Genomic DNA, 19,765 nt, shown 5'->3' on the forward strand with positions numbered 1-19,765 from the left:
TCCGAACCTTCTCGGAAAATAGACAGAGATACACAAAGGAGTACTTCGGAATCTCTTTGTCGTTCGCCGTTCAACAATTTGAACGGTCTCAATTCTTAACTTATTTACAGTACAGCTGTATCATAAATAATAAGAATTAGCAGTTATTATAAAAAAATATAATGTATTAACTTCATTAAAATTTTACAGGTATTTACTTAATAATTATAATGCAGTTCAGTGTAACCAAAAAGATGCTATAAAATTTTTTTTTTTCTGTAAAAGTATGTTCAGAATTACTCTTAGAACTTGCTAAAAGTCGTACGTAAGAATTAGACAGACTCGTTCAGTACTATATAGGCATTTGGCAGCTGCAGCCGGCGGTGTAGATTAAGCGAGAAAGAGATAATTTTTTCTCTTTTCAAGCGCCGATGTAGCTCGATGTTATGTTCTATCTCTGTTGCGCCAATAGCAGCCCGCACGGATTCGTTGAGTCGCCACGCGTGCCCGTCCGTTGTTGCACACCAACGTCAACCGCTTTCAGTACTATAGCGCGTTCCTCCGCGCTATATCTACATAACCTAAAAATCTTCAATCTTTAAAAATATATTTTGCATTTATTTAATAAAGTTAATACTCATGATAACTTCGGGTTTATAAGAAAAGTGAAGTGGAGTTGACGCCCTAACAAGGGCAATTCGTGGAGTGTATTTTTGTGTAACACAAAGTAAATACAAACGGCAAGCTGTGGGGATCAGGGGCATTTTTTTTGCCGCCGCAGGGGATGTACTATCCTGTGAGTATAAATACCCTGTTATATAAACAAAATAAAATTTCGTAAGTCATTTTTGTTCGAAAGCAGCGTCGTCATACAGAGTTACCGAATTCTTGTGTATAATGGAACAATATTATGGCGCATGGCGTTATTAATTTGAACTTTGTCTTTGCACGTTTTCTGTTTTATTAATTTATATTGCATCAATCACTTTACAATGTTACATTTATTTATTTATTTTGGTCTTTTCCAGATTTATTTATACAGTGCGAATACATGCCCAGACGATAGTTTTAGTTGTGGTGTGAAGTTGTCTGTAGGTGTGTTATTAGCATCACAATACAAAGGTTCATACCTAATAATACAATGTCGCTGAACTTAATTATTAGTAATGACCATGATTTTGTCAAGTGCCTTTAGAGATGCTTTTAACATGTACCGTTTATTAATACATATTGATATTCCTATATTAATACTTTTACGCGTTGAGCCTAGTGGTAACTAGTGCTAATTTTCTGCTTATGGCTTATTTACGTAGGTATTATAATTTGTGACATTGAACTGTGTACGAATTCATTGCCACTATCGTTCTTACAATGGACAGACTGTGTTGTTTTTTGATATTAAAAGCAGATTCTTTCGGATTCATTATTATTTCACATTCATTCATAATTATAAATATATTATCATTACTTTAGGAAAGCAAAAATGCCAGAACTAGATAAAAATTTGTTTTACGCCAAATTTGTGCATAAATAAACTGTATATCAGTTATCTGTACGTTTGATGCTTAATATAATTTAGATCAAATTATGTAATAAATTGAAAAGACATGATATATTAATCCATTTTACTCTTTTATTATAAATAAATAAATCCTAGCACGTGGTTGACAATTTTATACTATTTAAGGTGCCCAATATTATTTTTAGCACAGTCGACCGTCCCTTTTACATAGTCTCGTAAGCAAAAATCGAATTTATTTTAATTCTAAACTTTTTATTCCATATAATAAGCACAGCACATGTTGATAAAAGATTTTTATTGTTAATCTGCAAAAAATAGTTATGTTTGATTATTTATATTTGATACTAATTTTTACCCAGACAAAAGAGTCATACTAAAATAGAAAACGAAACCCTTAAAACCAAAATATGTGTGTATTCACGGATTGACTATAGATATATCTCTGTTTATTATCAAGAACCAATAAATTTTCGCTTTTAAAAGGCTCCTTTTTTAACAGCAACAATATTACTATTCAAAGATTGAACAATAAAGTTATAAAGAATTTGTGGTTGTCGCGCACGGAGTGGGCACAAGAAAATATTAATCGGAACTGTGATAAGCCAAGTGTCGCTCAGCCTTTTGTATAAAAGGTTATCTTTCATAAGCCTACTCTTATTGTTATAAAATTGCATGTGTCGAAATCACATCGTCGTAAATGACGTTTGACTTATCGTACTACTTGTAGCGCTTTAAACTTTGTAAAACGCATCACGCTCGCTACAAAGAGTTTTCACAAAACGATACTTAAAGGGCTCTTTTCTTTTCCATCTGTGATGTTTGCGCTGCAGAAACGTTTATGGCTTAATTTCACTAAGTTCCACAATTTTTTCGCGTTCTCTAAAGAGCTTTATAAACGTTCTTCTACTCATAACAGTTGTTCATCAATTCGTTAGAATATAAACTGGATTCGTTAGCGTCCGAATATTAGTTCTGTTTGTTAGTAATTATTACTAATGTCAACGTGTTAACAGTGAGATAAAAGATTCGATGATTAAGGAATGTAAGTTTGCAAGACAAATAGTTGTTTCCACGTTGAATAAACGTATTAAGTGTAACCAGCAGAGTAGTGAAGTAAACTTGCAACTCGTGGGCTATAATATGAACAAATTATTCACATAAAGCTCTTTGTTCACGTTTCGAGTTCACGGACATATTTACCTCAGTAGGGTCGGCTACCTGCGCCGAAATATTCAATGCTACGATGCCAGGTAGATGATTATCACATCTTTTTTCCACTATTTGAGTTAAGTTTGCATTGATAACCATGGTATACTTAGAGAAACATTAAAGCTAGTGTACTTTTATACCGATAACTTAAAGCTAATGCTTAGAGCTAAATATTTTTAATTTACAAGAGTTATCCTAGGGAAGTGAATATTTAATAAATGATTTTTGCACATGACAAAGTAGATACTGGGTGTATCCAAGACACATGAGATGTTCATATAAAATGTATTTAATTTTATCAGTTCGGTAGAAAGTACGCGATGTACGCAGCTGTGGCGGGCGTTCATCGATGTAATTGAACACGTTGTTCAGCCCGACGTCACTCACACTTACAATTAGTAAATGTTCCTTGTTGCGCATCATTCAACCATTTCGCATAATTCCTTAGACATGACCATAACTTGATCTTACTAACCGTATGTTATAAATAGTTCTATTTTAACTATATTTTTGTCAACTTTAAGAACACAATTTTTATTAATTGTATTTATTAAAATGATCCTCTAATTTTATGTGTTTATTAAAATTCATTTGTATTTGGATGAAAACCGTCAGAAATGATCCTCGCATTATAGCCTATTTGTACTTTACATAAAAAAATATAATAACTGCTTTCTTTCTAGTAAATAATACATGTCTGGGTAATGAGGAGTCATATTGATAAAAAATCTCTTTATTTTTTGTCTACTCAAAGACGAAAATATCATCATATTTTTCAGAAGTTCTTTCTATTAATTTGAAAATGTCAGAAAGTAATTTTAAAAATAAACGTTTAAGCAGTAATAAAATATACTACTGCTTTCTGTTCTTTATTAAAAATGTTTATTTCATTCTAATAAAACGGTTGCGTCAATTCCAGAAATAATCATAATCGTTAGAGCAATGTCTAAAGTAAATAAAATGTTAAAAATAAACCACATTCCAATAGCTCAGACTCATGCTTCCAGAAACTAGATTTTTTTACATTTGTGTTAATTGTCTCAAACTGGTTTCATGATAACTATTTTTTTTGTTTTGTGATTCTTTGAATGGTCTGTGTTAACCTGCAGCTTTCATAATTATTCGGTTGCATCTAACCGGTTTCATTTTTGTACAAGTTCTTTGTCAAATAAATTTAATGCTCCTAATGCAGTGTTCCTTTTCGTTTCATAGTAATGTCTTTTTTATTTTATAATTGTGTGATAAAAGAATATAAAACTATATGCCCTAATGCCGAAAAATATATAAAATAATCCATTCGTCTTTACCGTCGTTCCTTCCACACGTACGCTTCTCCCTGCAGAGGAACGTCTTAGGGTCGTCATTCGCGGTTTTACTCTAAAACATTATCAAAAGCATTAAACTGTTCAGTCTCCTCCTCATTGACGCCAGGCACATGGCAACCCTGCACACCAAGGAGCCCATGCCACTCTTCATGGCAATACTCGGGATTTCCTCTGAAAAATCTTTGACTTCAAAAAGTTCTCTTCCGTTCCGGGAGTCTCATTCGAAGCTATGCACAGAAAGGGCATCGGTGCCAGCTGTGCGGACATTCTGGCCGCAATTGCTTTTTGCTCCCCATGTGCATTGAGTGCCTCGGGGACCACGGTACTGCCGACAGCTCCCGCCTCACAATTACAGAGGTACCACTTTCGTGCGTACTCTCAAAAGCAAGAGACACCCCGCTAACTATAGGAGTTGCCTTAAAGCGCCTATCGGGCCGCCTCCGTTCCTTCCGTCTCCCCGAGGACTGTACCAGGCCAGCCCATCCCGTTCCCGTGTCAAAAGTTTCGAAGTCCGCTTCGAAAGCTCTTCACCTCCTGTCTCCTGGTACATCAGCCTGGGTTAGGCCTATTATATTTCGTATCTTCGGTGGCTCCGTCAGGGCAGTCTAAAACTTAGAAAACTCAAACTTGGTCGCCTTCTCCTGCTGAAAAGCCCAATGCTCTTGTATGATTAATACCTCACCTATATTAACCTTGACGACGTATCTATATTAGCCGCAAAGCCTGCGGTCCATTGGAGCGGTTATTGCTTATTGCGGAGCATTCGCCGCTTCTCGCTGCTCTTAAAGCAGAATTCAAATAATCTCTCTTCAATCCTAAGCTACGATACTCATTCCACATCGGCCCTCCGTGCGCGATTATTACATACTCACCACACTAGTACTCACGATAACGGGGGCCGCGTTCGCCTCGCTTGCGTTCAAGCGAGAGTGGTCAGGAGAGGTCTGTGTCGCTCCCGACCTCCGAGTAGTTCTCGCTTCGCTAACCTACACTGCACTTTAGTCACAACATTATACACCTACATGGGTATAGTCCCTCATCGTGCGAGCGTCATAGTTGTAACTGGGATGCGATCTGCCAGACCAAATGTTTTTAGTTCACGGACCTCTGTTACCGTGAGCTCAATTTCGACGAAGCTGCACAAAGCCAAAGCGGCTAGCAGCGTCATACATATACATATCATACACATCGCTGTTACCGTCGAAAACTTTATATGATTCTTCTGAACTAGACTGTAAGGTATTGCGTTGCTGTAGTGTGAACCTTTAGACATTAAAATACTTCCAGAGGAATGTAGACTTAACGGTAAATGTAAATGTCGCATAATTAATTAGTTTATTGTAATATATCTTGGTTAATTTTAAAGATTTTGTATAAATCATAAAATAAGCAGTCTTAAATTTAAATATTTTGTCATTCGAGAGTAATAATAAATGTTGTTGGCGTTTAAGAACTATCAACATGATTAATAAACACGACATGGTTATTATTATTTAGAATCATTGGTAAGCTGACATTAAACTACACACAACATTTCTACATTAAGAAAACATGTTTAATTACAAACAAGCTTTAAAAATAGGAGTATCTCGTGTTTATGTATACCTCTAGTATAGTACAGCAAGCGCAGCGGTGGGGCAGGCGGGTAGCGACCACATCGAATCCGGTTGCGGACAAGGTTTTCATTTTTGAGACTTATTAACTTCACCGCTTCACTCGTCGAGTTAAATACGGTGTTGTTTTCATTACATACAAAATCTTTTTACATAGTAATTCTTTAATACTTTTTTTATATTCAATGAAATTCACATTTGATTGAAGTTATTTTTTTAAATAAAATGTAAGCTTATTCAGGAGATGAACTCTACAATCTTCAAACTGTAATTTTAAAAACCCCCTCAATGATTACTTTTTGATTTTTTAGTACAACAACAGTTTCCATTGTCATCATCATTTCAGTCCTTCACTGTTGGATATGGTACTCTTTCATAGGTTTCCATAAGGACCGGTTAGAAACGACCTGTGTTCATCGTTCCGATGACCTCGATTTTTGTGTCTGGATGTCCTATGCTACGCTTGCCAGTCCATCGTTTCTCCTCCTGGAGCGTAAGACACCGCCGACCATCTGCTCTGCGCGTTACGTGGCCCGCCCACTGCTACTTCAACATACCAATGCCTCTAACCTGTCAGTTACTTTGGTTTGCCTACAGATCTCCTCGTTCCTGATTTGATCTCCTTAATAAATCCCGTGCAAACCCCTTTCTATGGCTCTTTGAGTAACTCGTGGTATTATATCGTTATTAGTGGCAACATTAAAATAACTATACTAAAAATAGCAGTCATCAAAATTGTTTTGTAAGACTTCCCGTCCTCTTGCGATCAACCTTTGCATATTACGGAAATTACTGGCAAACAAATTAAATATTATTATAAACTGAAAGCAACTTTCAAGAATGGCAACATCATTCCTGCTTTTAACTATTTTCATGTGAACAATATCGCAATTCAATTAGCAAGCACTCACTTTTTAGACGGTGAAAGTTTTGCGACATATAGCATACTTAGATGTGCATATTAACGTATTATTGCTCTAGGTGTTATTTATCCAAAAATAAGAATTCGACACTTCTTTAAATTTGATTCCGTGCGATCAGACTGGCAATTTCGTTTAAAAATTAGGTTTTTTAAAACTAATTACAAAAATTTACGTTCAGTACTAAATAAGAAAAAGATATGTAGGTATTAATGTAAAGCTATTAGGCAATCATCTAAAAATTATCTAACTTTTTTGGCTGTTTGTTTTTTAATAAATTATCTACGTCCGTGTATAAAACATGTATCATATATAATGTATATAGGACGGAGTAGATACTTACTATGTAGTAAGTATCTACTCCGCATTATTGTTCTAATATAACTATTAATGTACAATAATAAAAGTGTGTATTGATAATAATTTTGTTACTAGATATTACATCGTATATTAAAAACATTAATAAAGTAGGGTAGTTGCAAACAGATTTTTATTACAACATAGCCTGCTTTAATTAGGGAAAAAAAATATATTTACAACTGTCTGCTCCGGCTGGTGTACATCCACGACTTAACAATATTCGCACAAAATTATAAAATATTCTTGACCAAAAAATATATGGAATATATATACCGTTTAATGTTAAAAATAGATTTTAGTACACGTCTGTACATTATAATATATTATATTATTATTATTTAATATAATTATTTTAATAATTATGTATTATATTAATAATAAATTAATATTATTATTTAATATAATACATAATTTCAATGAAATTATTTTTGTTTAATTTAAAATCAGTACATTTATATATGAGAGAAAAGTGTAAACTTTACACTTTGACTTGACGTAATAATAATTATAATTTAACTTGACGTTAATTACAATTTGGTGCTTATGAGATTAACCAATAAAAAGTTGTTTTTGTGAGCACCCTATACTTTCACCATGTATCATAGAAATCAATGTATTGAGTAACACCTTTCTTAAAAAAATTGCTGCAAGTAAGTACTTTATTGGTGAAGCAAAGTTGATTAGTAACAACGCAACTGTTTCATTGTCTATAAAACAAGTTTGATTTGAAAAGTATGTTTTTTGCCGCTCATTGTGTATATAGAACGGCGCAATTTCTCGACAAGCGGCAATAACGCGTAGATAGAAATAATTGTAGGTACTTTTACACTTCGTTTCCCACGATGTAGACCTTTAGCAATAACGTAAATTAGTTATGTACGTAGGAATAGCTTAATGGGTTCGTAATCATCTATATTGACTTGTTGAAAATACCTCTGCACATTCAAAGTTTTATAAGTATATTTACTATGCTCGCCCGGTAAGATGTCGTACTTAGAACTTAGTCTCAATTTTGTTTAAACTAACTTTAATCATACAGTATAGTTTCTTATACGTCTTGACTCGTTTAGATTATACTATATGTAATGATTGTTACCATTTTAGTCGTAAGACATCCAGTGCTGGACATGGCTTCCCTCAATTTCAATAAAACTGAAAGCGGCTTTTCACCTGAACAACGTCGAATGTCCACCCAGTGAGACACGTCCTACGGTACGCTAGCCAGTTCGTAATCAAAACTCCAGAACCCTCAGCGTCCATTTGTTCCGTTCTGCTACTTCAACTTGTTAATACCATGTGCTATGTTGACTAGTGTGATAAAATTATAATAATATAATAAGATGTTCAATGATTAGGCTTCTTACAACTAAAAAAATATATATATAATTTTAAACAAGTAAAGTGAATAAATGAAAAGCTTATAATGAAAAATGAAATTCACTTTGTCAAATTAAAATCTTTCTATCATAATATATGGGCCGGCTTCAAATAATGTTTATGTTATAATGACGTATCATTAAATCTATCAATATATGATAATATAAAGCATAGAATTAAAAACTAGTTTTGAAATGGTCTTTCTAAAATTAAGAATTAACCAAAGGTTTTAATTTTATTATTGTATTGTGAAGGTAGAATACAAAATTTTCATTTGGTTGCCCATAAATCAAAACAGCTTGTATAAGACATTACATAGGACATGTTTATCGAAAGAGTTACCAACGTTTTACAATAGAGTAGCGATTTAATTTCCCTGTAGTTTCCTATTGTGCCTACGTCGCGAGAGGTTCTTATTAACTTGCTCGGGAAATTTCATTGAAAAATGAAACAGCTGAGACTGTAATCACTCGCCTTGTTCTCTATTGGGACTTCATTTTGTACTTTCGGATTAAGGGATTCTCGGAATTTCGGCCTCGGTAATAAACTAAAATATAAAGGAACAATTTAACATAAAAAAAGTTTAAGAAAAATTTAAATTAAATTGTAGGGTTATTATTTCAAAATATATTATTCCAAATAATTTTTTGTTTGGTTTGTAATGTACCCACTTTAGAAACCAATTTTCCCTGAGTGAGACTGGTAAGGCTATCCCAAATTATTACATTGTACTTATCGACTCCTGCGTGGACTGATACAACGAATGGCTCAGTTTTTGGGCCATGGATATGGACGTCCCTTTACCGTTTTTGCGAGGTGGCGATCTTGCAGATTGTAAAAAAAAAAAGTCTGGCGATATTTGATCACGGGATATACGATCTATCCTATACTGCCACTAACTTATTATTGTTCTGTATATAGGATAGTTTATTGTACTTTACAAAAGACGCACATACATTCAGATATCACATTATAAGTGATTTCTTTAAGTACTTTAACATTTTTAATATTATTTGTGATATATTCACACTTATTAGCAAGAATTTCATATCAGATTTGACCCTTTGACTGTCGTGCTTGATAACGTGATGATGTCCTCGTAATTTATCACAAACACTTCTAGTTAATAAAAACAGTTTATTACCTATTGGAAAGTTAATTTCTAGTAATACTTAATTATTTTCTTTTCAAAGACAAATAAGTTCTGTGTCAATCAATTACAATGTATGGTAATGTAACAATTACTCTACACAAGATAGTCTTTCAAAACAAATGAGACATTGTCTCTTTTGTTCTCGGCATGTGGACAGACATGTCTACATTCATTTGTAACTGTTTAAAGATCGATGGAATTTCACAAAACTCTTGATTTTTATTTACGTTACAATATTTGGTTCACATTAAGATTACTATGTGTAAATACTGTATTGTACTATCTATACAATTATCAATTTTAATGACTATAAGCTTTGAATATCTAATTGAAGTTAGGCTGTGTGTTCAAATTATAAATTAAAAGAATTATTAGACGAGATAGAAAGTCATCTGTTTTAATTAAAAAAAAAAATATTTCGTAAATGTAATTGTCTTTCAGGATCAAAAAATGTACACGGAGTCTAAGGCAGTCCTTAGTAGTGATATTCCTGTGACTTTCTTTCTACCCTTACCTGTGATCTGTTTTGTCTAAATCTCAGAGAATTATTAGATTAATTTATAAATTTTATTTGAGAATTTTATTTTTATTAGTAAATACTGAAGAAAATAAAATTTTGTTGCACGTATTGAATTTTAAAAATGCGTATTTTGCAGCCACTATTCGATACGCAATTTTGTTGAATGACACTGTCCACGTTACAAATACCCTATTTTGATTAATAACTTAGTATTCAGGTTATTAATCAAAATCGTTTTGGACAAATTGGCCCGAGGCCCAGAAAGTTGAAAGCCATATCACAAAGAGTGTCACCGGTACTAGTATCATTATTTTTTGATGATTTTAATTTTAATGATTTAAAATTTGTTCATCAATTGGTAAACGTAAATTTGCTTTTTAAATTGACAAGGATAAATTTATTTTACTCTGATTGATGTATATAGACATAATTAATATATAATAACGTTTGTAACGAGAGTGTTTAATGTGTTAATTGTGTAATATTTACAATTTGTTAATTCTTACAATACGCTTGATTTGTTGTTGTCGAAATACCTATTTTTAACGTCGAATATTGTAAGAAATAAATTTAATTATTAATCAGAAGCTGTATTGGTTTTACATGATACTATACAAGTGACTTTCATTGCGGTGGTCTATTGCTATTCTCGACAGCATACAAATAAAACCCAGGCTTAGCTCTTACATTGGGACGATCCATTAGGCACGATGCTTTTGCACTACCGTTATTAAAGTGAACTTGCCCGGCACAGTCGTCCGATACATCTCTGTATGTTCCAAACTTTTTCTCGAGGTTTTAAGCCGAAATTGTGTTGTATGGTTGTAACCCAGAAAATTAATTTAAAAGAACTAGGTCGTATATATTTTACATTTTAGAAAATTAGATGTACCGAGTATAGATTTTTAACAAAATTTGCTACTATTTTCTTTCAAAATTAGGTCATAGCCGTATGAAATTTTGTCTATCGTTGATAGAAATAAAATTACAAATAAAAAGTAACAGCAATGAAAAGAACGTGACAGAACGTGTAAAGTACAATTCGTTTTTAATAGAAAAATAAATTTATAACAAGTTTTGTGGGGTCACACTGCCTGCCCTATGACCCGATTTTAGCTTGACGTTCATTTATGCCACATCCTTAATCGAGTTACCATAACAGCTGGAATTAATAAAGTTTAGTTTATATTTTTAAAATTTAAATGACTCACAGCTAGGAAGGGACAGGTAATATAATATTAATAGATTTACCTCTATTAATATGTATAGTTTTACAATTACTTATTTTTTGTAATTAAAAATAATGTTTTCTCTTATCAAACACGACCAAAGACAATTCTTTTAAACGGACACATCAGCAAAGAATCAATTTTTTGTAACGATTACTTTGATACTACGAAGCAATCTTATTTCTTGATTTTTTTAAAACTAATAATCAAGGAATAATTTTTATACAATTTATCATAACTATTTATTGAAATGTGTCAAAGCGCGGGTACATTTGCTCTCTAAGTGAAATACCTTGTTTTGTTCTTTTTTTCTTTAATAAAATACATACTGTGTAACGTTTAGTATGACTACCTCTTGTTGAAACCAGATCCGTTTGTTGATAACATCTGTGTGCTTAACTTAAAATATAAATACAATTTTCTTAAGTAAAATTCTAGAAACAAACCTATATCTTCACTGACCGCGATTGTTTGGCCGTCAGGTTGATCTGATTGATCTGAATCGAACCGAATGTGCCTAATTCTGAAAATAAATAATAAAAATATGGATAATAGATAATATATTAATTGACTAAAAGATAATACAACGCAAGACTTTCCTACCAGACCAAGGATCAAAGACATCGCCTCTTGTTTAACATTTTTCTATATTATTTCTAAGGACTCAACCACGCTCGCGTTTTTTATTGGATGAATTTATACAATAGCTGTGTCGTTGTGTGTATCTGATGCTCTTTTATATTTAGTTATTATCAGATGTCGTTTTATCCTTAGAAATTTTCCCTCGTAAAACATGAAGCCATATAACAAAAAATTAAGAAAAAAACAACGTTGTTATAGAAAGATTAACTTAATACTTGTTTACTTCATAAGAAGAATAAGATTCTCACTTATAGTCCAAACAAAGTTTTATGCGTATTTTACATATTTTTTGTTCACTTTGTTATATGACGGAGATGGCGTGAACTGTTTATTATCGTTGGAAGCCTGTTTATGCACAACCGTCGACGCACAGGTGCACAAGCTGCAAGTTTTCAACCACTTCAAAGAAAACTCCATGTATCTATATCAAAAGGTCCTATTTTTATTGGATCATACCATCTATATTTCATTTTTATTTTATTAAGTGTATAGCCGTAAAAGATTATAATACTTCTCTTGAGGTTAGAGAAAGACAAATTCCGGTAACGCGCAGTAGAGCATATGTAAATTTGTCAATATGCGCAGCATTTCTCATTGGAAGAACAGCGTATGAACTTCCAATATTAGAAGATACAAATAATAAGTTGTATGAGAATAAACAAGCTTAAAAAAACAAAAGTATTGTGAACGGTTTTCAAATTCTATTACTAAATGAGAAGAGACCTTGTCGGTGAAGAATGGCTCATAAACCGGTTGTTTGATTCTCTTGTTAACCGAATTGTCACAGTTGGTAAAAGGAAAACATACAATTTAGGAATTTAAGTAAATACAAAGTGCGGGGTTGGTGTGATTTAATTATATTACATTTTATTAATATTTAGATTTTAAATTAAGTACATAGGTTATGAACAAAATATCATTTTTATCATATTATATATGGGAAAGGTCTAGGTCTTTCAGTGGGCGTTCTACGGTTGATAAAATAATGATAATGTTACTCGTCTTGGAAATCAAGAAGGGATTACAATTTATTTAGAAAGTATATTGAAATGAATAGTTTCCACTTGCAATATAGTGTTTTGCTACAGGCCTCAACTAAATAATTTCGTAAGGTATGTCTGGTATCGTTACGGCATTCGAAGGCAAACCTGTTTGTAGTAAATACCTGTCAGCGAAATTATCGCGCGCATGCCAAAGCGCGGGGATAGCCGCCAGTGCTCCCGGCCGAGCGCGCCACTAATTATAAGTATACGTTCTTTTGATCTCCGCCAGCGTAATGTTGTTTATTCTTTATGCACAAACAATTTTTAACAGAAACATGTTATAGCATGAATCACGGCTTTGCGTTCCAATATTTTTCCACACAAATTCAAAGATTGATTGTGAATTTATCACATCTATAGATTTCATGTATTACGAGGACATCTTTAACGATTCGTGTGTTTGATCCACGCCTGCAGTAACTACCGCCGTATACTCGACCGCCATCAATGGGTGCGAAGAATCTACGAGCGTTACACCAAATCACATTATAAAAGTTTCGTGAGGTTTGTCGTGCATCTACGTTTAGACACACTAGCTAACCATACGAAAGTATAATTATGTATCATTTCTTGCATAATAGAGGCCTCGTTTTAAGCCCCTGAAACGGGGGTGATTAAATTCAGTCGAGTTTGCCTTAAGTTTTCTTGTCACTTAATGAATTTACTCCAAATTGCCAAGACTACATCGGCCGTCTAGCTGTTCTGTCTGATGATGTTAAACTAAATTGTTTACGTTGATCTTTCAAGAAGCTGCGTCTGCTGCCCGTGTTAATGTTTGTCGATGAATTATGCTATGAAGCTCGCGTTGTATCAGGTTTTATTTTCGTTATTTATCTAACCGCGCTGTTAATCGCCTCAAAGCGCTGTCTACTAAAATTTTACGACGGCCTTCATAATAATAGAATAATGGTAAGTAAGCGTGAGTAATACCGTTAATGAAATGAAGGTAGTTTAATTTTCAAATCTTTTATTCAAAACTAAATCTCGAAGGTAAGTAATATTTAACAAAACATTTCTTTTAATTAGTTAATGGTTATGTTGGCTTTGTGTTCCATTTAACAAACTAAATATATAATTTGTAGAAATAGAGGTAAATGAATCTTTATTTTACTAGCCTAAATGTTTGCAGTTTTGAATTTAGAAATGGAACCTTATACGAGTATGAATCTAACTAATTTTAACTATTCATATTATCCACTTTATTATTATTGTTGTGAGTTAATTAAATTATGTATATCATAAATTGCAATTTATTATTGACTCTCATTTACATTTCTTTTGTTGTGCAATCCGAAACTATGCAACAGGGTTTTGTTTTTTTATTTTGAGTTTGGATAAATGTTTTTCAACATATAAGTATTTTTTATTTTTATATTACTCACTCAATTTAATAAACATTTACCTACAAAGTTTTAAAAATAACTTTGTAGGTATTGAGTGCAATAGTTTTTGTCGTAAAAGAACTATACATAGAGGTAGTAAAAATATTGGGGGGACTGGAAATTAATGTCGTTTTGTCGCCTTATTTTACAGAATAATCGATTGATTTTTACCGCTCCGGCATTGAAAATTTGTTTACTAGATAGCAAAAGGTTGTTTATAACAAAGGTGAATATATTGTTGATTTGAAATAAAAACTTGTTAAAAATGTAGTCGTGTGAACTTAACTAAAAAAAGCTGACATTACTTTGCGGTCCCTCTAATACATGCAAAGAAAGTTACATACAAGTACCTTTACCTTCTCTGATGCATTTTCTTTTTAAATAAATAATTTACAACCAACATTTTTGGTAATATGAAAAATAATCAAGAAAAGTTTTTATTGACTTATAATGTAATAATATAATTCTGGCAATATTATTTTCTCTTACAAAAGGGTTACGGTCCGTATTTCGCTACAAGAGCGTACTAAGAAATTGTGAACGACACTTACGTTGCGGATTATTATCCATAGACATTTTTTGAGTTTCATTACGTTTACCCGCGTGTACTTGTACAATTGCATACAGAACTGATGTTATACAGGCTGATTGGTTAGTGTGTAATAGCTTTAAAGAGGTGAATGTATTGATGTCTAGTAATGTTAAAATTAAAAAATCTATTATTCACCCACCGTATACACGTATACGTAGTTTCTTATTTCCGTTAGAGCGCGCATTGATCACCGCTCTAATAACTATTGGTTGTTACACATTCGTTGCCGTTACGCCCAGTTAGATACTAGTTTCACAAACAGTAAATCTGTTTGATTTCATGTATTCTCATAAATTTCAATAAACAATTCAGGTGGGCGTGGATGCTATCATTGGCTTAATCTCCCATTACGTCCATGAGATGTAAATGTATTCCGATTCAGGTGAATAGGGCAAGTTATCCCGGCCCCGGGCGATGCGCATGAAAAATATTTGGACGAGTGCCAAAGTTGCTCGATTCTTGGGCGTCGCGACGCCCTCGCTCGAGCGGCGCGGCGGCTTCGTAATGCAATACCTTACGCCAAAGTGCATCTTGTGTACGCATTAAATGCTAAGACGAATTTAAACATATTTACGTCTCTGAGGCTACACTACAGATATATTAACACTATACACGTTTTGTTATAGTGATATATATTCCAAGATACTACATGTTTAGCATCGTCGCGGTTACACTTTATTTAAAACTCCTCCTCCAAGATTAGTCCAGTAGAAAAAAATGAAAGATTCAGAAATTCTAAATAATAAACAACGATTACTTAAAATAAGTTTTCCATTTTGCACATCAAGAATATGCGGACATTTTTTGATTTAATACATTTTAATACGCCTTTTTTGTTGACAGCTAGAAACCTGTGTTTAAATTAACTCTGTGGTTTTTCGTGAAAGAGAAGTTTTGTGTTTATTATTGAACTTCAAATCTTTTCTCTCTATAATTATTTTACACGTTTTTCACGTGTCATATGAAAAAAGGCGCAGAATTCGTCGAGTCGTTATTTGCAAAATGTAGTTAACAACACATTTTGCGAGAATGGCTCTTTTGTGTTTATTTATTTAGGAATACATGTGCTATTCGGACTATTAATGCAATTACATAAAATTTTGAATACGAGACAATATTATATATATATTAATTATTAAGTATTGTGAACAAAATTTACAAAATTACATGCAAATACAAAGTAATTAACAAAATACAGGACAAATTTCAATTTTAATAAATAGCAACTAGAAAATGCGGTGGGTTAAAAAATAATTTTTAAAAAGTTAGTCAATAAATCTATTTACTCACATAACTCAGTCTAATTTTAAAAAGTAGGTAATTATAATTTTACAATATTTTTAATTATTCACTTATTAATAATTTTTTACGAGTTATTTATCATCAAGATGTGCTATAATATTTTGTTCGAATTTGACCTACAGTACCATACATTAAATCAAAAGGTTAATTTTTAAATGTTCAAAGTGATCAATTAAGGTTGCTTTGTTTATTGCAGGTGAGTAACGGCAATGTCATCGATACCGGAACACCTACACTGCTGGTATTTACCATTTTGATATTTACATTATTTAGCATGTGAATGCACTAACATACATATACATGTTCAATATTTAAGTTTCGTTCAAATGTATCATTTTGTTATTTTTTTAGTATTAATAGAACTCTTTATTTTGCTAAATAATTCATTTCCAAATTATTTATTATATTTTTGCCTTTTATTGCAATCATTAGCTACGTTCTAGATCTTTAGTTAATTTTCAATCACTTTTAAAATGCGGAAGCAGAGAGAGAGCGTAAGAGCACATATTTAACCTTTATTTTATGCTATTATTAATAAATTACTTACTTTCTTAAAATGGGCAAAGCTTTTACTGCAATTAACACAGCATGGCAGTGTCATAAATTCTTTTCTATGTTAATCAAACAATTTACTAATGTTTATTTCTGTGTTAGAAAGTGAATTGCAGTATAATATAGATAGTATTGAAGAGTATACTATTATATGTATAACATAGTATGTAGTTATATTACCGGTGTCGGTTTATTGTACTCGTTTTAGACCTTAGTAAACGATGTTTAATTTTCGTTAATTATCAATATGAAACTGCATGTGTGTACATTTTAATAAAATATTAAAACGTTCAATTTACATATCGTTAATGTTATGTGTCTTAATTTATAAAACTGGTGATAATATGATTAAGAAAAAACGTATCGACCCCACAGAAGCATAGAGGTAAAGGTAGGGTAGGCGCTGACAACAAACAGAACACAGTTCCAAATGTTTATGTTTAATCAACCCTAACTACTTTTCTTAGAATTCAATTTAAGCTTTTTTAAGTAATAAAGTTATGTACTGTAGTCAGTCATTATGTTTAAATAATAGTAAAGTCCTTCATAATCTCTGGCTGATCGAAGAACATTGAAAATGTTAATACCTAACCGAGGTAGGCAAGGCAACGTTTACAACTCATACCTTTGTGTATGGAAGGTGAGTCGCCGACTACTTCCAGGCGTGTCTGCGCCGCATGCAAACGATCTCTCATTGATTCAGTGCTATAAGCTATTTTCAACTCTCGTCTGTGTACACAGAGGTGAGGTGTTCTGTTGCTCGCGGCTCTGTTATTCGTTATGCTCGCAGTTCTCTATAGCATACAAATAAGACGGTTTTGGTGGCAAATGTCGGGAATATGGATATCATATAAAATTAATAGCCACCATACCATCACAATTTTTCATAGTTTATATGCTATGAAATATTGCGGTAGCATAATTGCGTTTTTTCACGTTGTAATATGATTTTGATTTTATCGCTGTTATCTATTATCATATATTATCATTATTTTTTTAATTAATTGGTATTACATATTATTCCTTGTAAAAAATATGGTAAGGATAATTATTGCTTGTGTTTTTATTTGTAAAAGTTGATAATTTTCGATGGTGTTTATTTTGTTATGTTAGTCTTTAAACAGTATATATCTGCAACTAATTAGCGGCTTACAGTTTTAGTATATGTCGCAATCGTTACAAATATATAAGAAATATGTTTATTATATATAATATATGACAAATATATCGTCATATATAAGTTTCGTAACTCTTTAAACCTTTATTTGTTAATTAATTAATATTGTCTATGTAATATTACTTGTTATTATATTGTTACAGTAACACTGTTTATTTTCAAGTTACTCTATTACCGGCAAGTGAAAGTTATAATAAATGTGCTAAATCCCCACCGCGTGGACAGTCCTTTGGACACATTGTTCGTGCCGTAATTGACCACGCAGGCTCAATATGGATTCACTAATATCATATAACACGGACTTGTGATCCTAGGATATGATCGATTCCTTACGTAGTCTTTCATCGTTGGTGATCAGTGATGCTGACGTTACACATACACGCTACTTCTGATCGCAGCTTATAGTCCTTATCAACCCGGCCTGCGCTGCTTTGATAAAAAACTGCTTTTTAAATTTTATTCGTTAAATATTGTGTGTAACGGTCTTTTATTCGAATGAAACATTTGATTATAAAAACTTTTTATAGGTAATCTATAAATTGAACACTTGTTGTTCATATCGCGGTGAATCTTTACGATTACATGCGTACGTATACGTAATAGTACTATACCATTTGCATTTGATTTCCATTCGAAGTCGTCGTAGATCCATGGAATATTGAACGAGTCGATTATTTGTAGTAGACACCAGTAATGACTCTGAGGGCACGATGACTAAGCCAATCTATTGCAATCGTGTAGACTCCGACACAGCGCTTGGTGCGACTACCCGTTCACCTAACCACTTTGATTCGACGAGGTCGCTGCCTTTTTATGAGAGATATAATAAGATTTACATAATACTTGCAGTTGCTCGTGAGAAAAATCGAAATAGGTTCCTGTTGCCGTTTGCATATTTTAAAATGAAATTTATAGAGCTATGGCACTACAATTTAATTAAAAATTAATTTAATCTAGAATAGAATGTACTTGATTTTATTTAAAGCATATATGTCTATATGTATTGGTAAATATATCCTCACAATTTGTTGATAGATTCATATTTGTTTAACACTATTAACATACCTTTGTTTGCTTTGGAAATACTATGTATTCAAATCTTTACATTAGATTTTTAATCTTTTATAAGTGCATAGTTCATAGCTCAGAGACTACCTCTTTTTGATTTAGTTCTATTTCGGATACTGTGGTAATTACTTCAGCTTTATATTCCGATACCAAGATTGAGTTGCTTTTATATTAGCTTATCATTAAAATTTACGTGTAATATATTTTGTTGGTTATTTCCAACGTTTCATAAGCCACAATTTTGATGCTATCACCAAAAAAGAACAAGTAGATCTTTGTGATCCCTGTAGTATTTTATAGTCAAATGCCTACCTTTTTATGAAATCACTTCTTTGAGCAAATACTGTGTGCGAGGTAAACATTCACCTGCCTGTTATAAAATCACGATGGACATCTGTCTACTGCATGATTATGTACAAAGTAAATGTAAGCTAACCGTTGTTAACATAATATTACAGAGACGATTTGTAAACTATGTCATTTTTGTAACAGATGTTCTAAAAATAATAAAATTAAATCTTTTAATTGCATTAGGAATGACACTTAGATCACTTTTCGTTCATCATAATTTATTAACGTTAAGTTTTTTTTTATCAATCTCATTTCGTGACGACCGCTCTGTGTCCGCGTAAGTGTGTAACCTTTGAAAGTTGTCGTGATACGAAGTACCATTAAGGCCTCTCCTGGATCAGTGCCAGAGCCGGGATATTATTAGCGCGCTGCCAACGTCCGAGTTAATCAAGCTCAAATAAGATCAATATTAGCCGTAGATGATGGTCTCGACGCGCTGCCGTGGCGGT

The 19,765-nt window shown here is 32.6% G+C and overlaps 1 protein-coding gene across 4 annotated transcripts in view; it reads left to right on the forward strand.

Annotated features, from left to right (window-relative positions):
- Positions 1-473: 473 nt before the first annotated feature.
- Positions 474-19,765, forward strand: part of Rbfox1 (RNA-binding Fox protein 1) — a 47,430-nt gene continuing 28,138 nt past the window's right edge. For 3 of the 4 annotated variants that reach the window (XM_068773929.1, XM_068773927.1, XM_068773928.1), the window contains exons 1-2: positions 474-775; positions 16,365-16,409. In XM_068773929.1, coding sequence (XP_068630030.1) covers positions 764-775; positions 16,365-16,409 — 57 coding nt within the window. In that variant the 5' untranslated portion in view covers positions 474-763. The remainder of the gene's footprint in view (positions 776-16,364; positions 16,410-19,765) is intronic. The other variant, XM_068773931.1, reaches the window with a different exon arrangement.

Source organism: Battus philenor, unplaced genomic scaffold (assembly GCF_028537555.1).
Source record: "Battus philenor isolate CCGP_79_NKW_IND1 unplaced genomic scaffold, ilBatPhil1.0.hap1 SCAF_6, whole genome shotgun sequence".
Classification (NCBI taxonomy): domain Eukaryota; kingdom Metazoa; phylum Arthropoda; class Insecta; order Lepidoptera; family Papilionidae; genus Battus; species Battus philenor.